The sequence below is a fragment of the Rissa tridactyla genome, chromosome 2 (genome assembly GCF_028500815.1).
Source record: "Rissa tridactyla isolate bRisTri1 chromosome 2, bRisTri1.patW.cur.20221130, whole genome shotgun sequence".
Classification (NCBI taxonomy): domain Eukaryota; kingdom Metazoa; phylum Chordata; class Aves; order Charadriiformes; family Laridae; genus Rissa; species Rissa tridactyla.
Window position 1 is genome coordinate 57,951,756 of NC_071467.1, and position 18,607 is coordinate 57,970,362.

Genomic DNA, 18,607 nt, shown 5'->3' on the forward strand with positions numbered 1-18,607 from the left:
AATGTACAAGCTGTTCCTGAAGTAATAACTTCAAAGCAGCCACGCACATACGGCTTTGAGGTAAGAACTGGAGTGGGAACAACTGGTCTTTTGAGCTACATTCAACACAGTGCATAGAACTGAAGCTGCTTTTAAGCTATGTTTCTATTAGAAGAAGCAGGCAATGACTGCCCCGGTTCTTAGTTGATACCCGAGTACCTCTCAGATTAATCTCATTGGTGGCTAACGCTTGCTCCTTCTATTCTACCAGTAGGAATCAGCAGTGTAAAAGGAGGACCCAGGCATCCCTCCTCTCTTCTTCAGGATGCCAAGAGCAGGCAGATGTGTGGAGTTGGGCAGAGTGACACACCAACTACACGGGCTCGGTGCCAGCTACAGTCTTCTCAGAACTGGTCTGCATCATCCCAGTTGCCGACAGCAAGCATAATAAAAGCCTGGCACCTGTCTTTTAGCACTTAGCAGGAAACACTTCTGGTTTTCAGCTGGTTTGTGTTTTTTCATGACAGCAATTCCATCAAGCAGAGAGCAATGAAAGCAGTGAAAAAGCAAGGATGTGGAAACAGTGACCATAGAATGAAAGCACAGTAGAGCTTCCCTGCCTTGAAAATAATGAAAAAAGTAAAAGCACGCAAAGCAGCAACATTCAAAACTACCACTTATCTGCTTACTATCAACATCCCAACCCATCTAATTCATTTGTACTGCTCATCTGGTGTCTCGCATCTACCTAACTGGAATGTTTTAATCATCCTGAATTTACTTCTAAAGACAATTTATCAGATCACTCAGTCACGCCATAAGATACTATTTGCTGAGAACCACATGACTTGAAAAAAACAGAAACAATCACATTTGGAAGACGGACAAAGAAAACAAGAAGAGTTCTTCGATGGTCAGTCAAAAAGAGCAAATCCAAGTACAGTATAGATTGCTATGGAGCTAATTCTTTAAAATAAAAACATTATGGTAATGAATTAATGGATTATGAAGGGAGCTTTTACAAAATACTGTTTGGATTTAAACACATGAGGATGTCTCAGGATTCTTAGAAATAAAAGGCAAAAGAAGCAAACAGACACACGTAGACGGACAGACCTGAACATTTCCCTTTTGTTGGTCACTGGCACATTCAGTTGTACAGTCTTAAAACTGAAGGAACTTTTGGCATATCTGAAAGCAGCAATACTTTTTGAAAACTGAAGTTTGGCTGTTAACACTATTATCTGACCCCCTGAGCACCCTTCAGTTTTCAGTGGAGTAAAACGTGATACCAAGTACATACATAATTTGAATCCCACCAGACAGCTGCAGTAGCTGTACAATACGCCATCAGTGTAAGGTTTCACAAGAGGGCTTGCGCTGGATTAACAGCTTGCCACCACCTCTGACAGGGAGAGCCTGTTCCTTCCTCCCATCCGCCCAGGCTCATCGTCTGCCCTCAGCCAGCTCTCTGATCATCTGATCAGATAGTAAACAGGTTTAAATCACCAGAAGAGCAGAAAGCCAACCCGCTAAAAAAACCCAAAACTATTTGTTCCTGGGTTACATGAATTTAACCAGGTCATCTCATGAACAAATGAGCAGGACTGGCAGAGAGGAGGAATCACATCCTTAGAGGGGAGCTTGGGGAGGAGAGGGAGCAGGGAGACAAGTGGCAAGCTGTTCACTTGGCTCAGTCAGAACATGAAGTCACATTTGCAGAAAGGTCACTTGTGAACTTTGCTCCCATATTACAAAACTATTGTATTTTTTATAGTAGGGGAATCAAAAAAAACTTCTATATGGTCTTTCCAGTTCACAATATGCTAGCATTTCAGTCAGATGATGCCTTTCTATGGGGAAAATAACCACATAAGGTTAACAGGTGCATGGAGAAACAGAGGACGAAAACTCTGCAAAAGTCCCAGATGAGGTGTTTCTATGTGCAACTGGAAGGAAGCAGGAAGGGTACAGCTGCTGTTGCTTCTTCACAAAATGAGAGCATGGATTTATTTGGAGACTGTTTTTCTTGGGAGTCACCTAGGGGAAATGAGGTAAGAGCTAGCATAAGAGCTCTCCTCAGCGGGCAAACCTTTGGGGCTAATGTAGAATATTTCCAATATCAACGATGGAGTCTTTGGGCCTGAGCATCCTGGAAAGTTAGTGCATGATGAGGGAGAAATTAATTTATTTTCTGGCTAGTAGGCCCAAACAACTCTCTTTGATGTTGCTGTCTCTGAAGTAGAACATGTTCATACAGTTACTGCATGTCCTAACTAATGGCCCACCACAAGGCACCTTTAAATATGATATTAGGTTGATGAAGGATCAGCTATCGGATCCTCTGTATCAGCTGTTAGCAGCAAATCTTAGCAACTTATTTTGCTAACCAGTAAAGAAGGTTTAGCCTCTTTTGAGTGAACATCTTTGATTTCACAACTCAAAGCATTTGTAGTAAAGACAGCAGAATTGACAGTTCCTTTTTAGATTAGTATTCATAGGTGTATTTCATTAAGTCTAGGAAGATAGATGAGTTCAAAACCAGTTTCTGGATCCTTGTGAGAAATGAAGTACTGCAAAAGATGGGCTAGTCAAAAAGTGAGTGTAAAGACACAAAGGTCAGATTAATAAATAAGTAAATCAGACTTGAAGGTGACACTGTATTCTGCAATCCTTTTTAGACTTCGGAATAGCTGTGGGCCACCTTATTTTGGTTATTTATTTAAACAGAATTCCAGCACTCTATTTCAGGTGAAATACAATTATTTCCTATACCTAGGTATCCTTTTGTGGCAAGGGAAATGCAGGTATTAATAAGTAATTTCTCTTAATTTTTATTTTCACTGACCATATCTTGGAAGAATCCCTTCAAGTTTCTTTCTTAAATGGGAGTTCAACAAACAGATGGAACAAATTTCACAATAAGCACAATAACCACGTCAGGCGTTGTTGCACCTTTTACCTGACAAGTCAAAACTGTAAGACATGCTAAGTGGCCGCATTGCTGTAAAAAAGAAACAAAAACAACAAAAAGAAAATGATTCAGCTATTAGAAAAGCAGAGGGGTAACGAAACCAAAAGATTAACTCCACTTGAGACATTTTGGATTCTGTTGCCTAAATCCAAAATGTGTCAGACATACCATTGCTTTACTGTAGTAAAGCTCGAAGTCTGAAAACTACAGTAGCATAAATGGGACTTGCAAACAGAACGATTATAAATATATTTGTATAGTTGTAGAATGAGATTTTTGAAATTCAATAAATCAAATATCAAAACAAGAGGCAAGTATCTTAAAAATGGAATACTTTCAATTAAAATGAAATAAAGGAAGGGGAAAGGGAAAAGAGAGAGAGGAGACAAAGAGAAAGAAAGCTGAAAAAACCTGAAAGTACAAAGCCACATTTCACACAAGTTTCAGTGACCTGAAATAAAGATATTTCTGATTTTTTTAAGCTTAATCTGCAATGATTATAATTAAACTAATAAAGAGAGACACTCAAGCTAAGCTTGAGCAGTAGTTTCCTTGAAGAGGATGGAAAAAAAGGCTGAACACAGTGTGATTTGTGCTGATTCTTTTCTTTTTAAAAACCTCAGCCTTTAAAACGTATCCATAATATTATCCTCTTCTTTCTGGGACTCTAACCATTTTATTCCTAGAAGAAAGTGGTCAGATGTTCTTTATTTACGGAAAGACCTATCTATATTTCCCATTAAACAGTGTAATTCAGGGAGTAAACACTCAAAATATTTCTCAACCGAAAATAAAATTCCAGTGCTCTAATCCAAATAAGCAGGCCAAGCCCAGCAACAAGAATGTACAAGAACGCATCAAAACTGACATCAGCTTATCAGTCTTACTTGACAGGTGATAAACATGCAAGTTGGTATGAAAGGGCCTGTCAGCCACACGTACCACTGCACGAAAAGATGTTTAAAAAAAGGTTGTGCTGGGACAAGTTTTGCTCGTGAGAATGAATCTATGTGGGGAACACAGTAGGTGGCTGACTCAGACCCAAATTTGGGAGTCAGGGTATTTTTCCTGTAGTTTATTAACTAGACAACATCAGCCACAGATAACAGCTACAGAAACAGTATCTAAATCCCTGTCCAAACTTACCATAAAGGCAAACACATTTTAAAGCATAAAGGTGCTTATCACCTAATGCTGATTCCTAACTGAAGGTTGATAAAACATGTACATGAAACAAAGTTTTCTCCAAGCTCCATTAGTTCAACGTGCTTGAGTCACAAATCCATGCTTTTCATTAAAAGGACACGTACCTCAAGGCTGTGTTTGTCTCGATAGCTTACTCTGATGATTTCATGAGGTTATTTGAAAGCTCACTCCAATTCCTCTACTCAAGCTCTCCCTCTGTGAGAACAGCTACCAAGATTAAATTAACATTTCCAAAGAAGTTTTGGATTGAGAGTGGCCAGCCACAGGCTGGCTTTTCTCAGTGGCAGCTCAGGGTAGAGAAGACTTTACCTGTGTGCGTGTGTTGTGCAGAGCAGAGGGACACAGCCTGTGGCTGCTGGGAAACAGATTCCATAGGTCCCCCCATATCACAGAGGGGGAACTGCAAGAGTACAGCCCCCCTCGCCCCAATAGTCAAGTGTAGTTGTGTGCTTGACCTGCTATAAACTGAGCAACAAGCAATAACTCTGGGACATGTGCAATGTACCTTATACTCCCAAATATTTCACTCTAACACCCTTTTTTGTCTTCTTTTTAATAGCAACAAATATTTCTGTCCAGATGGTGCAAGTGTCCCACATGGTGTTTCTACTTAAATTTATAATCCTTAAACCTTATTACCTTACATGTTGTTACATTAAAGTACATTCAGTGGTCATCTAAACTATAGGGCAGATCTGTTTGTACCATCTGAACGTCACCAGCATGACTCAAAAGAAGCTGCATCAAAAGAAGAGTGGCCAGCAGGTCGAGGGAGGTGATTGCTCCCCTCGACTCCACTCTCGTGAGACCCCACCTGGAGTGCTGTGTCCAGTTCTGGAGTCCTCAGCACAGGAAGGACATGGACCTGTTGGAGCGGGTCCAGAGGAGGACGCAAAAACGATCAGAGGGCTGGAGCACCTCTCCTATGAGGACAGGCTGAGAGAGTTGGGGTTATTCAGCCTGGAGAAGGCTCCAGGGAGACCTTATTGCATCCTTTCAGTACTTAAAGAGGGCCTACAGGAAACATGGGGACAGACTTTTTAGCAGGGCCTGTTGTGATAGGACAAGGGGAAATGGCTTTAAACAAAAAGAGGGTAGATTTAGAGTAGATAAAAGGAAGAAATTTTTTACAATGGGGGTGAGGAGGCACTGGAACAGGTTGCCCAGAAATGTGGTAGATGCCCCATCCCTGGAACCATTCATGGTCAGGTTGGATTGGGCTCTGAGCAACCCAACCTAGTTGAAAATGTCTCTGCTCACTGCAGGGGGAGGTTGGGCTAGATGACCTTTAAAGGTCCCTTCCAACCCAAAATATTCTATGAATCTGTAACTCCATTCCCAATTCTGCACATTTTATTCTAAAAGGAACTTTGGACATAACAATCATTTCAATGTGAGAAAGAACAAAACCTCATATTTCAATGTAAGAAAAAAATTACGTTCAAGGCCTTTGCTCTATTTTCCTTCATGCCAGCAGCAAATAAACTCTTGGGAAATAAAACTTGCATGCATCCCCTTTTACACCTCCATTAATATGGCATTTAATCCATACAAATCACTGGACAGAAGTGGAATTACCACAGTGTCCTGGTTTGAGGTAAAACAGAACCAATTTTCTGATCTGTAATTTTACTTTTTAGCTGGGCCTCTTCTAACTGACTAAAGTCTGAAATTAACAGCATATTGTTCAGAAACTGTTCACTCTCGGAGTGATAAGACCTGATTATACCAAGGAATGGTGTGCACAGAGGCTCTTGCTTATACTTATTGCTATAACAACCAAGGTCAGCTAACCTCGCTGTTTGCCCCGTTAGAGGGTCAGAAGGGGAGAAGCGTAGAGGGGTCCCACCTGCAGGGAGGAGCAGATGGGACAGGTGACCCAAAACTGACCAACAGGGTATTCCATCCCATGTGCATCACGCTCAGTATAAAAGCTGAGGGGTCAAAGGGGCAAGGCTGCTCTGGCTCGCTCTCTTTCTTCAATGGCCGACGTCTGAGGAGGACCCTGTCTGTTTGTCTGCCTTTGATCCGGATCCGAGCATTCCTGACTCTAGTTCCGGAATTCAGCTCCTGTCTGTCACTGATTCCAACCTGGGACTTTCCCTGTGTCTGCTGGTGACGCGATCGTCATCCTGGGAGCTGGATATGATTTTGTATATATTGTATACTTTTTTCTTTATTTTTTATTATTTTATTATTATTTCTTATTTCCTTATATATTATTATTTTCATTAAAGTAGTTTAGTTCTTTTTCTAAGCTCATAAATCTCCTTGTCTCTTCCTCTCCTCTCTGAGGAGAGATGGGGAGGAGGGCCATCTGTCGTTCTGATTGGCCAATCCGGCCAAAACCACGACACACAGTTTCAGTACTCAAAAATTAATTCTTTAATAAAAATGAAGAATTAGTAGAAGACAGGTATCCTTCATTAGAAGTCAAGCCCTGAAATCAGCCCAGGAAGTCCTGACCAGTAATACTGGTTTTTAGAAACTGTTTACTAAATGGGTTTGATGTTATTTATATCAGTTAGAAATTGTAAATACCTGTCAGATCAAATTTGCTGCCCCTGAGAGGACATGATGCTGACCCGAGTTCCCAGCTGGAGAACAACTAAAATACTGAAACTGATGTCTGAAAGAAAAGTAAGGAATTGTTCCACGTTTTCAAAAGCTTCCTACATTTAGAAAAATGTCTAGGCCTATTAGAAACAGTAATTGACACAACAGGCATAAATTGAAACCAAACCAGAAACTGGAAGGCCCAAAGATACAATGTTCAAAACACCATGCTTTTAAAAATGCACCCACGCATTCACCAAACTCTACCGAGCACTTCATAAACAATGCAACAAAGCAAGCCTGATGAAACTGTTTTTCTCTGCAGACAATGGGTTGTCACAACCCACTTGAATCTGGACCAGTGCCTTCAAGCACAGGTGGCAAGCACAAATATTTTGCAAAAAGCAGTGACAGAGAGTACATACGTGGATTATTTCATGCTTCTCAGCCATAAGATGCCACATTTGCCCTTCAAAAATTCAACTAGCTCAATTTTTCTGGATACAGATAAATACCGTGCTCTTGGAAGACATTTAAGTCATAATGTAAGACTATATTCATCATGCTTTTGTCATCAGAACCATTCGACTAGTGCAAATTGGTGGTTGTTGGAAAGCATAATATTTGTATAATTTCATAGTGGGTTTCTGCGTATACACTGCAGAAATGAAATGCTTTGCAGTGCAAGTCTGCATTACTTGCCCACTGAAAATATATACAAACACATGTTCCATAACTTAGAAAGTGAAGCAAAGATTTTGATTCATAATAGAAGCAATAGATTCAGCAAATAAAATAAAAGCAGATTGTAAATTAAAATAAGGAAATTGATGATGCTAACAACAGGAAACAAAGAGAATAAAATTAATTAAAAACAGACACGTAAAGAATCCTTGCAGTACGTAAGGCATATTGCACAGGCAAGAAGCAATATTCATTCCATTCTGAGCAAACCTAACATTAACTGTCATGTGCAACAAGCAATAATGCCATTAAATTGATCTACTACTTAACATTAAAAACATGGACGAATCACGCTGAACCACAGAGTATCTTATTTTAAAAACTAACTTAGCCCAAAGACTGCACAGCCTTAGAAAAGCCTGTAGGTTCTTTCTTCTTCTGAAGGGATGAGAACAGTTTTATCTTCAGTGACACCTTCACAGACATCACAAATATTGCTGCATCTTATGTGGGAAGTTTTCTGTGGATGCTGCAGGTAAAAGCTAGTAATGTGCTTACCCAGCCTGCTGCGCCTTATCTCATCAGGAGAGACTGGACGTAACTTCCTCTCTGCCTTGATTTCTTCCAGTATCCTTTCATGAAGGCTGCGTGGCCGTGGTGGGGTTGGTTTCAGTTTTCTTGCCGAGGCCTTGGGACATAAAGATAGTCATATTTACATAAAACGGTGCTTCCTTGAATGTAGATTTCATGCTTTTTTGGAAAGACATGTGGAATGTTGTGATATGATTTTACATGCACTCAATTGTAAAACTCACAAAAGAGGACTGTGTTTTTCCCCAATTCATTATGATTTCCCAGAGATAAAGGGTTGCTGGTAATAACAGCTATTAATTGGTAGGTGGAAGATACTACACACTGTTCTTTGAGAGACCACGTTTTATATACAGAAGACAGTATTTTTGAAGGCCCATGTCAGAAAACATAGTATTTAACATATTCCCTGGACACAAACATACTTTAAAAAGCCACATTTTTGTTAGGAATGAAGCCCACTGGATTACATACAGGATTTAATGGAGGTCGCGATCGGATGAAATCCAGGATTATTTCATGGGCACTCTTTTTTAATCGAGGTGGAATGTCACCGTTGACCTGGAAAGGAGAAAGTGAAATATATATTGCCATGTTTTGCATTCACATTCATGCAGATGATGAGATCAACTGAAAACGCACAACAACCCTGACAGAGCTTGAGGTGTTCTGACACCTGCACCAGACGCAAAACCCCACCAGTCCTGAGCAGAGGAACAATCCGTACGCAGAGCACAGGCAAGCAAAAACGTAGATAACAGCTTTTCAGCTCTGCAGATAGCTGCAGAATAACCACAACTGCAGCAGCTTTAATCAGCAATATTTAGGATTTTGAAATGATGAAATCAAATGCGAAGGCTGCAACTGTGTCTATGGGAGAATGCAGACAAAGATTGTATCTTGCTTGGAGGAAAAGTTGCCAACGCTATTTTTAAGAATAACTATTTGAACCATGTCTTAGTGGCAACCATTACACAGTCTCTAAAACTTTCTTCTTAGCTTCTGAGAAAACATGGATTCTCTTTAAAGCCCTAATTTTCTTGATCTCCCGAGCACTGACATGAAAGCAAAGCTAAAACTGGCACAGTCACCAATGATTTGCCTGTAGCAATGGATGAAAAATATGTTCCCCTTGGGTTTTTTTGTCTTTCCCACCTGCCTCTACTGCTCTGGCAATGAAGAGGTGAGTGTGTAAATCCCAGCAGAAAAAGAGGGAAGTCCTGAGCATGATTTCATAGCTACCTCTTCACCTGCACTTTAAAGATTACTCAAGTGTAAACCTGAGTTTGTTAATAAGTCTAGAAAGTAAATCAGTAGGATGCCATGGCATGCCACTGGAAGTACAGGAAGAGCATTTCTTTGCTATAAATCATATATGTCTGTAGAAAAGGGGCTGGGTGATATTTGTATGCTTGTTTGGTTGGTTTTCTCCAGAGACATACATTTCTTTCTCTGATACCTCATTTAGACATAAGACTATATAACAAGACATCACAGGAAAGAGTCAGCAATTCACTATATGTACAGGATATAAAAGAAGGCAACGGAAGTTTTCCTATCAACTGACTAATTTATAAAGTGTAAGCTGGGAATAAGTGTATGGACTTGCTTAAAAAATCCACCTGTCAGGTTCAGTCTTCATAAATCACAGTGCCCAAGCACACTGTCAGGGATGAGAGAGCGTCATATGCCACGCATCCTTGTGGCACCTTCTATTACTAGACAGTAGCTGGCTATCAGCCCTGTCCTCCAATTTGACGGAAATTCCTATGACACTATATTTCTTAGACCAAGTGTCCCCAATTTCAGCACTTTTTTTTTTTTTTTTTTAAGGGTCAGTTGGCTCATTTTTCTTTGGAAGACTCTATCGTACAAGCTCTGTAGCCACAAAATGTATGTAAAGACACAACTCTGTTTTGTCAAATCACACGGACTTTTGCTAAACAGAAGGAATGCTGTAGACAGAAAAATGGGTTTAAATGCCCATAAGGTCACCGGAATATGATCCCTAATTGAACTTCAGTAATGCCAGGAAGCTTCCATATAAACTCTGCTCACTTCATGTGCCATTTCCAGGCTGAGCAGAGCAACAGCCTCCCAGAGATGGTTCATCCCTTCCGCGATACAGAAGCGGATGCAGAGTCCCTCCTGGGGAACATTTCATTGCTTTCCCAGGGACTCTTTCTGGAGGTATCCTACCCCGGGCATGGTCCAAATTCTACTTGTTCCCCCCGCCCACCCCCTTAGCTTCCTTAGAGTGAATTTCACATAGCTTGGCAGAGAATACCAAGCTGCTAAACTCTGCAACACGCATCACCTTCCTAAAAATAGTGCAGAAAAAATATTAAAATTGAAAAGGTTTATATTAAATGGTGATTTGACATTTTATGATGAGGAGAATATTATTTTAAGTGGTGTGATTGATTTCTTCTGTTTAAAGACTGAGCAATTTTTTGAGAGCAGCATGCTTTGCAAGATTGTTAATGAGACGAGAAGTCTCTCTTCCTCGAGTTACTGCTCATCAGATGTCAAAGTTGATAGCTGAAGTTGAGAGTTACTACCATCAGAACAGCTATTTTGTAAACTGATATTCTCCATTCCAGCCTTGGGGAACAACCCTCTGCATGACAACAGGAAATAAATAATACATGGCTCTGAGCCTTTCACCTCAGGCCACTCTACGCCCTGACTTAATGCCACCAGGGTATAATTAGTATCAGTATTCCCATTTGATTGGAAAAGGAGAAATATAAGATTTGCTTAAGTGATTTTCCACAGGATACACAGGGAGCTGGTGGCAAAGCAAGTGGATGTTTCACAGACAACAAGCCAAGAGCAGGAGTACTGGTGGCAGAACCTTCTCAAACTCGGCACCCAAACAAGATGCTGACAGGAAAGACGCTGAAGGGAAGCTTTTATCCTCTGTCCGCACTAGATCTGTTTCTTTACTCAAACTGACTGTCTCTGCAATGAGCAATTTCACGTGCATCTTTTACTTTTAATTAATTAAAATTCATGGCTTTTGATTAAAGTCTAAATCAGAGATATACTGCGCAGATGCAGCCACAATACATGCAGGGGAAAAAAAAACAACCAACAAAATTATCCTTTTTTTTCTTTTTCACATGCCAGATTGGCCCCATCTGCAAACTAGTATTTAAATAAATACCTCAAAACACTGTAAAACTACTCTAGGTCTTCATGTGTGTAAAACGGCTTTTGTATGGCAGTATGCATTAAAACTGGCAGCATGGGGAAAGCATAAACAATGACTATAAAAATCAACCAGAAATTTAGAGATCTAAACAGCTAGAGCACAGAAAAATTACCACGTAATCACCTACACACTCACAACCTGCTACCATCACATTTTAATATATTAATATGGATTTGCAGTTAGAAAAATAACTGCAAATGGTACTTAGTAAACTTTGGCTGAAGCCTGAGCTTTAAAAATGGTGATCCCAAAGAAGAAGTACATTGCACATGACACTCACAAAAAATACATCACTTATCACTGACACTCAATTATTTCAGCCATTTATTGGTCTCACTATAAATGGTGACACCATTAAGTAGGGGAGTGCTATCTCTAAATAATAGGCAACATGAAGCTGATATTGTTTTGTACTATCTGGAAATTTTCATTTAAAATGACATTGCATGGACATCGAAATGGACAGAGGGGGCATGCTGCATCATTCCCAGAACAGCTTATGATAAAGTCTGGCTGTGAATTAAAGTATTACAAGTAGATTTATATTTGCCGTCTTTCATTATGTACACAGTATAGTGCTTTTGTTAACACAGGTGTTACACAGCTTGTATTTGACACCACACAGCAACCTCAAGCAGCAGCGTCCAAGAATGAAGTGCGTGATTCACATCGTAAGCCACTGCTGTTCCTGCACATCTACTATAGATATGAGTCTATGAGACCACATGATAACCACCGTACTTACGCAGAGTCACTCCTCCTTTGAATACCCCTAAAGCATGATTAGGAACTGTAAAGCTTGCCAGGCTACCTAGAATGACTCCTAAACTTATGCAGAAATAAACCGGTCAAAGTCTTTTCCTCACATTCTCTATGTCCAGTTTGAAACATCTGAAATCTCGCTTATGAAAATAATGTCCATGCACAGCTGTTACTGCAATTAACCTGGTCTAGTGGGAGGTGTCCCTGCCCATGGCAGGAAGGTTGGAACTAGGTGATCCTTAAGGTCCCTTCCAACCTAAACCATTCTATAATTCTATGATAAGATGATAAATACTGTAAAGAAATACATATTTTTTTTGTTAAAAATACCCAAGCAGCCATGCCACAGGATTCTCAAATTAGACAGTCAAACTACTGTGGATATTTTTTATAATAATAGTTTCAACCTATATGCCTAAACTCCCCTTTTGCAACACGGACAAGGCAGTACCACTGCATCACAGGTATTTATGAAGGGCTTGAACATGAAGACAAGGGCACCGTTACCTATGAAGGATTTAACTGTAATGCAATGTAATGTTGAGTTTGGGTACTACATAAAAGGTACCCGATAGGCATGCATTGAAAAAGTTAGCCATGCCTTGAACAGCTAACGTTCAATAAGCACTGCTCAAGAACGATAGTGACTAGTGCACATCTTGGAGGGTGGGAGGTGGGCAGGCAAGAGAGCTAATTGTGAATCAGTGCGGAATTGAAAGCTGTACCTCAACACATATGCATAATATAGAAAAATTAAGCCCGTAAGAATAATTTAATTCTTAAATTCATCCATTTCTAATTGTTGACTCTACCAACGTTTTTTAACTTTTTGGGAGTCAGCGATCCATAGGAGAAAAATGCTATTAAATCTCTCCAGGTAGACATTTAAAGATTATAAAATGCCAGGATGAAAGTTATCTCATTCCCACAACAACCATAGAAACAAGGACTCTCACACTGGCACAGAGAGATGACAAACTTGAAATTATTTTCATATGTACCAAAATAGAAATGCCAACGTCACTGAAGCTAAAGAAACTTGTCATTTACAAAAAACCCAGAATTTGACATTTTCTGTCTTCAAAACATTTTGAATATTTCAACTATGACAGAAGATGGGCGAGAACAGAGAGCTCCAGTTATTGGCATCTCTTAACTCAACACTTTTGATAGTCTGAAACACCAAAATAGTTTCTAAGTAACGCACCTAATAGGAACATCTGTTCCTTTCCTCATTTCTAATCAGAGTACTGAGCAGTCAGAGACAGATCAAGTTACACTTTTAAACACAGCATTGTATTAATAAAAAGAACAGTAAAGACTTAATGTTGTATCTCATTTACTTAAAAAAACCCACAACTTAACCTCTTGTTATCATTAGTAGCATATGCATTTTCACAAGTACCAAGTCTAAAAATACTACCTATAAATTTAAAGCCAAGATTGATTTTAATAAAAATGTTGCCAAACATCCATTTTGACTGATAGAAAGAAACATAATCCATCTTTCCCAGGCTGCCATAAAATTCAGATTTAGGATTCTTGTCCTTTTCTCCTCTTCTCAAGAACCACGACAGTTTTCTCTGATGGGAATACATATAATCAGCTTTGACCCATGACGGTCAGGTAAAAGAAAAATACAGTATTTATGCAATCTAACTAAACTTGTAATTCTATATGAATCCTTCAGGCTCCACATATTTCATGTCAGGCTTCACTCTAATTATTGTGCATGCTTTGCACATTCTTCAAGCAGACCCTGCAGCAGAATCCAAGTTACTGAATGTAAGGTTTCTAATAAGAAAGAAGCTATTTTTCCTAACACAATGTCATTAGCAGTTGTCAGACTAAACCAGTAATTGCATCACAGACAGCACTACAGGTACTGTACCTGCAGCTGATCGTAATCCCAATTCATGTTTACGCCCAGTGACCACTTTGGACAATCAACCTAGTGGACAAGATAGCAGGATAAAAATAGATGCTTGCAGGGATTTTGTATACAGCGAGAATCTGGATGAGCAGAGGAGCAGCTGTGCCTCCTAAACCTATCACATAATGAAGAAAATCTCTTCTGAAGAGGCAGGAGCTTGCTCAGCAGAAGATGAATTAAAGGCTAGTCTGACAAAAGCAAAATTAGGTGACCCAGGGGTTCCCATTCAAACAAAACTACTATCGTGATTACATACAGTAATCAAGGTCCTGAGGGGAATGTTCCTCTTTTGCAGTGGGTAGTAGGAACACTTAGCACAGTCCTCTGAATTGTTCTCAGAAAGGCAGATAACATCATTACCTGGGTATGTATTTTACCCCATTGATTTAACATGTAAGTGGCATCTGCTGCAGAAAATAAATACAATCTGATAGTCTAAATCCAGATCTTGATTAGGAAAGTACTTTCAGCTCATACATAAAAGGCATTTATGTTTGTAACAGAACTCATTTATTTGCTCCCCATGCAGTTGTTCCAATTTTTTCCTCCTTTATTCTTTCTTCTAATGATCTCTGATAGAACAAACTACATGCTTTCTGTCTTTCTTGTCTCTTCCCCACCCCCATCTCTGAATTTTTTTGGTGGAATCACAGCTTTCTCACTAACAAAGGTTGTGTGAGGTTTTGTCAGACAAGCAAATACATTTGAACACTGAATATTCTAAGACAATGCTTCCACTGTAACTAATAACAGGCAAAGATAAGTAAATGCAAGGTATAAATGTTGACATTGACCAAATACACGCCTCTGACAAAGGGGTTAAAATGTCCTACTAGGGATAAGGAGCCCTATAGATCAGTTGCTAGCTTATCAGGAAGAACATCTTGATGTTGAACACAATATAAACCAAAAAGAAAGAAAAAACAGGGAGGCACCAGTAAATATCAAATGGGTTCTGATAAAAAGAGTGCCTCAAGTCAATCTTTCATGGAACTTCAAGAGTGCCTAGGAGGAGGAGACCCATCAGCACTCCTCAGCCTGCTTTGGCATATTGTTTTGACTTGAAAATAGCAATAGGATATGCTGAAAATAACTAAGCTCAGTTTCTACAGATTGAAGGTTTAAAATTTTTTACATAGAGTATTCCTTGAAAATTCATAAGAGATCACAGTAACATAAGTTTCCAAACACTGCAATACAGGTAGTAGGTAATGCAAGTTTTCAACCACTGTAGGTTTTCCTTTCCTGTCATAGTATCACTCACGTAAAAACACAGTAGCACTTCACATTCTGGAATTGCCAAAATTATGTTGTAACTCAAGATCATAGAATCGTTAGGGTTGGAAGGAACCTTAAAGATCATCTAGTTCCAACCCCCCTGCCCTGGGCAGGGACACCTCCCACTAGATCAGGTTGCTCAGAGCCCCATCCAGCCTGGCCTTGAACACTTCCAGGGATGGGGCATCCACAACTTCCCTGGGCAACCTGCTCCAGTGTCTCACCACCCTCATGGTAAAGAACTTCTTCCTAACGTCCAGTCTGAATCGACCCATCTCTAGTTTTAATCCATTCCCTCTAGTCCTACCATTACCCGACATCCTAAAAAGTCCCTCACCAGCTTTCTTGTAGGCCCCCTTAAGATACTGGTAGGCCACTATAAGGTCTCCCTGCAGCCTTCTTTTCTCCAAGCTGAACAACCCCAACTCTCTCAGTCTGTCCTCATAGGAGAGGTACTCCATCCCTCTGATCATCCTTGTGGCCCTTTTCTGGACATGTTCCAGCACGTCCATATCTCTCTTGTAGTAGGGGCTCCAGAACTGGACACAGTACTCCAGGTGGGGTCTCACGAGAGTGGAGTAGAGGGGGAGAATCACCTCCCTCGACCTGCTGGCCACGCTTCTCTTGAGGCAGCCCAGGATACGACTGGCTTTCTAGGCTGCTAGTGCACACTGACGGCTCATGTTGAGCCCCTCATCCACCAGCACCCCCAAGTCCTTTTCTTCAGGGCTGCTCTCAAGCCAGTCACTGCCCAGCCTATATCGGTGCTTGGGATTGCCCCAACCCAGATGGAGGACCTTGCACTTGGTCTTGTTGAACTTCATGAGGTTGGCATGGGCCCACCTCTCCAGCCTGTCAAGGTCCCTCTGGATGGCATCCCTTCCCTCCAGCGTGTCAGCCACCCCACACAGCTTGGTGTCGTCAGCAAACTTGCTGAGGGTGCACTCTATGCCACTGTCCATGTTGCTGATGAAGATGTTAAACAAGACCGGTCCCAGTACTGATCCTTGAGGGACTCCACTTGTCACAGGCCTCCACTTGGACATGGACCCATTGACAGCCGCTCTTTGGGTGCAGCCGCCAAGCCAGTTCTTTATCCATTGAATTGTCTATCCATCAAACCCATATTTTATCATCTTGAAGACCAGGATGTCACGCAGAACAGCGTCAAAGGCTTTGCTCAGGTCCAGGTAAATGACATCAGTTGCTCTCCCGTTGTCTATTGATGTTGTGATCTTCTCATAGAAGGCCACCAGGTTTGTCAGGCACGATTTGCCCTTGGCGAAGCCGTGTTAATTGTACCCAGCCACCTCTTCGTTATTCTTCCACCTCAGCAGTGCCTCCAGGAGGATCTGCTCCATAATCTTACCAGGCACGGAGGTGAGACTGACTGGCCTATAGTTCCCTGGTTCCTCCTTCTTTCCCTTTTTGAAAATGGGGATTATGTTTCCCCTTTTCCAGTCAAGGGGACTTCACCAGACTGCCATGACTTTTGGAATATAATAGAGAGCAGTTTAGCAACCTCATCCGCCAGTTCCCTCAGTACCCCTGGGTGTATCCCATCAGGTCCCATGGACTTGTACACTTTCAGGTTCCTCAGATGGTCACGAACCTGACCTTCACTTACAATGGGCAGTTCTGTCCAACCTCTGCCATTATCTTCTATGACTCCAGAAGTGTGGCTGGAGCTCTTGCCAGTGAAGACTGAGGAAAAGAAGTCATTGAGAACCTCGGCCTTCTCCATATCACTTGTCACCAGTTCTCCCACTTCCTTTCAGAGGGAGCCCACACCTTCCCTAGTCGTTGTCTTCTTACCGTTAATATACCTATAGAAATTTTTGCCGTTTCTCTTGATCTCCTTGGCTAGATTTAATTCTAACTGAGCTTTAGCTTTTCTAACCAGGTATCTTGCTGCTCAGACAGCTTCCTTATATGCCCCCCATTCTAGCTGTCCTTTCTTCCACTCCTTGTAAAGATTCTTTTTGTGTGACAGTGTGTCCAGGAGCTCCTTTTTCATCCAGGCAGGTCTCCTAGCATTCTTTCCTGCCTTCCTCTTTGGTGGTATACTTTGCTCCTGGACATGGAGAAGGTGATCCTTGAATACTGACCAGCTGTCCTGGGACCCCCTTTCTCTAGGGCTTTGTCCCATGGCACTTTGGCCAGCAGATCCCTGAAGTGATCAAAGTCTGCATGCCTAAAGTCCAGGGTCGTAAGCTTGGAATACATCCTCCTAGTTGCCCTGAGGATCTTAAATTCTATCGCTTCGTGGTCGCTGCGGCCAAGGTTATCCCTGAGCCTCATGTTGGTCACCAGCCCTTCCCTGTTGGTGAGAACAAGGTCCAGCACAGCACCTTTTCTTGTTGGTTCCTCTATCATTTGGAGGAGGAAGTTGTCATCTATGCATTCCAGGAACATCCTGGATTGCTGGTGCTTTGCTGTGTTGTCCCTCCAGCAGATGTCAGGGTGGTTGAAATCCCCCACGAGGACCAGGGCCTGTGAATGCGAAGCCACTTCTATCTGCCTATGGAGGGCCTCATCTGCTTGGCTCTGCTGGTCAGGTGGCCTGTAGCAGACCCCTATTGTAACATTGCCTTCCCCTATCTTCCCTTTAATCTTAACCCATACACTCTCAACCAGCTCATTGTCCTTCCCCATGTGGAGCTCCATCGATTCTAGCTGGTCACTGATGTAGAGGGCAACACCCCCTCCCCTCCTACCCTGCCTGTCCTTCTGAAAGAGCTTGTATCCGTCTATCCCAGATGAATGTTCCCCCCAATGAGAGAAGCCTAAAACAATCTCTCTAGTGGAAAGCATGACAGGGCTTTTGATATGACTCTTAAGGTTATCATAAAACTAACACAAGTCATTTGTTGAAGCATATGATATGTAGGTATGTCGCTCAGAATTTTAAATGCCTGCCATATGGAAAACAAAATACACAACATTTGTTGGTTTCATGATTTTCCCCTCAATGTACTATGTAAATTTAAGATGCCATATAAAAACCATGAACACTACTATCTACATGAAATCATAATTTCAAGGTTCTCAGAAAAAAAAGAGAAGAAAAAAAGAAGATAAAAAAAGAAAAGAACATTTCAGATTTGACAAATTCTAGTGATTCTCTTGACTTACCATGACCTTCCTTAAAGTATAGCGTTTGGATCTAATATCATCCATCAGCATTTCATAGGGTGTGAGCTGATACTCTATTGGGAGTGGGTTATACTGACGCTCTTGAACTTTCTTAAGTTTAACACCATTCCGTAAATCTCGCATCACTTGTACCCAAAAACGAGCCTGAAGAGAAAAGAGAGGGAAAAGTTATGTGATACCTTACCCTTGAATACCGCCTCAGATTAAACCGAAGTTGTTCATTCCCCTTTCGGGACACCACCAAATACGTACAGCTGTACTATTTTATTTT

The 18,607-nt window shown here is 41.1% G+C and overlaps 1 protein-coding gene across 2 annotated transcripts in view; it reads right to left on the reverse strand.

The window, feature by feature from the left end:
- Nucleotides 1-18,607, reverse strand: part of SPIRE1 (spire type actin nucleation factor 1) — a 135,592-nt gene that overhangs the window by 25,013 nt on the left and 91,972 nt on the right. For both annotated transcript variants that reach the window (XM_054191735.1, XM_054191734.1), the window contains exons 6-8: nt 18,316-18,480; nt 8,465-8,551; nt 7,958-8,087 (exon numbers count right to left, since the gene is read on the reverse strand). In XM_054191735.1, coding sequence (XP_054047710.1) covers nt 7,958-8,087; nt 8,465-8,551; nt 18,316-18,480 — 382 coding nt within the window. The remainder of the gene's footprint in view (nt 1-7,957; nt 8,088-8,464; nt 8,552-18,315; nt 18,481-18,607) is intronic.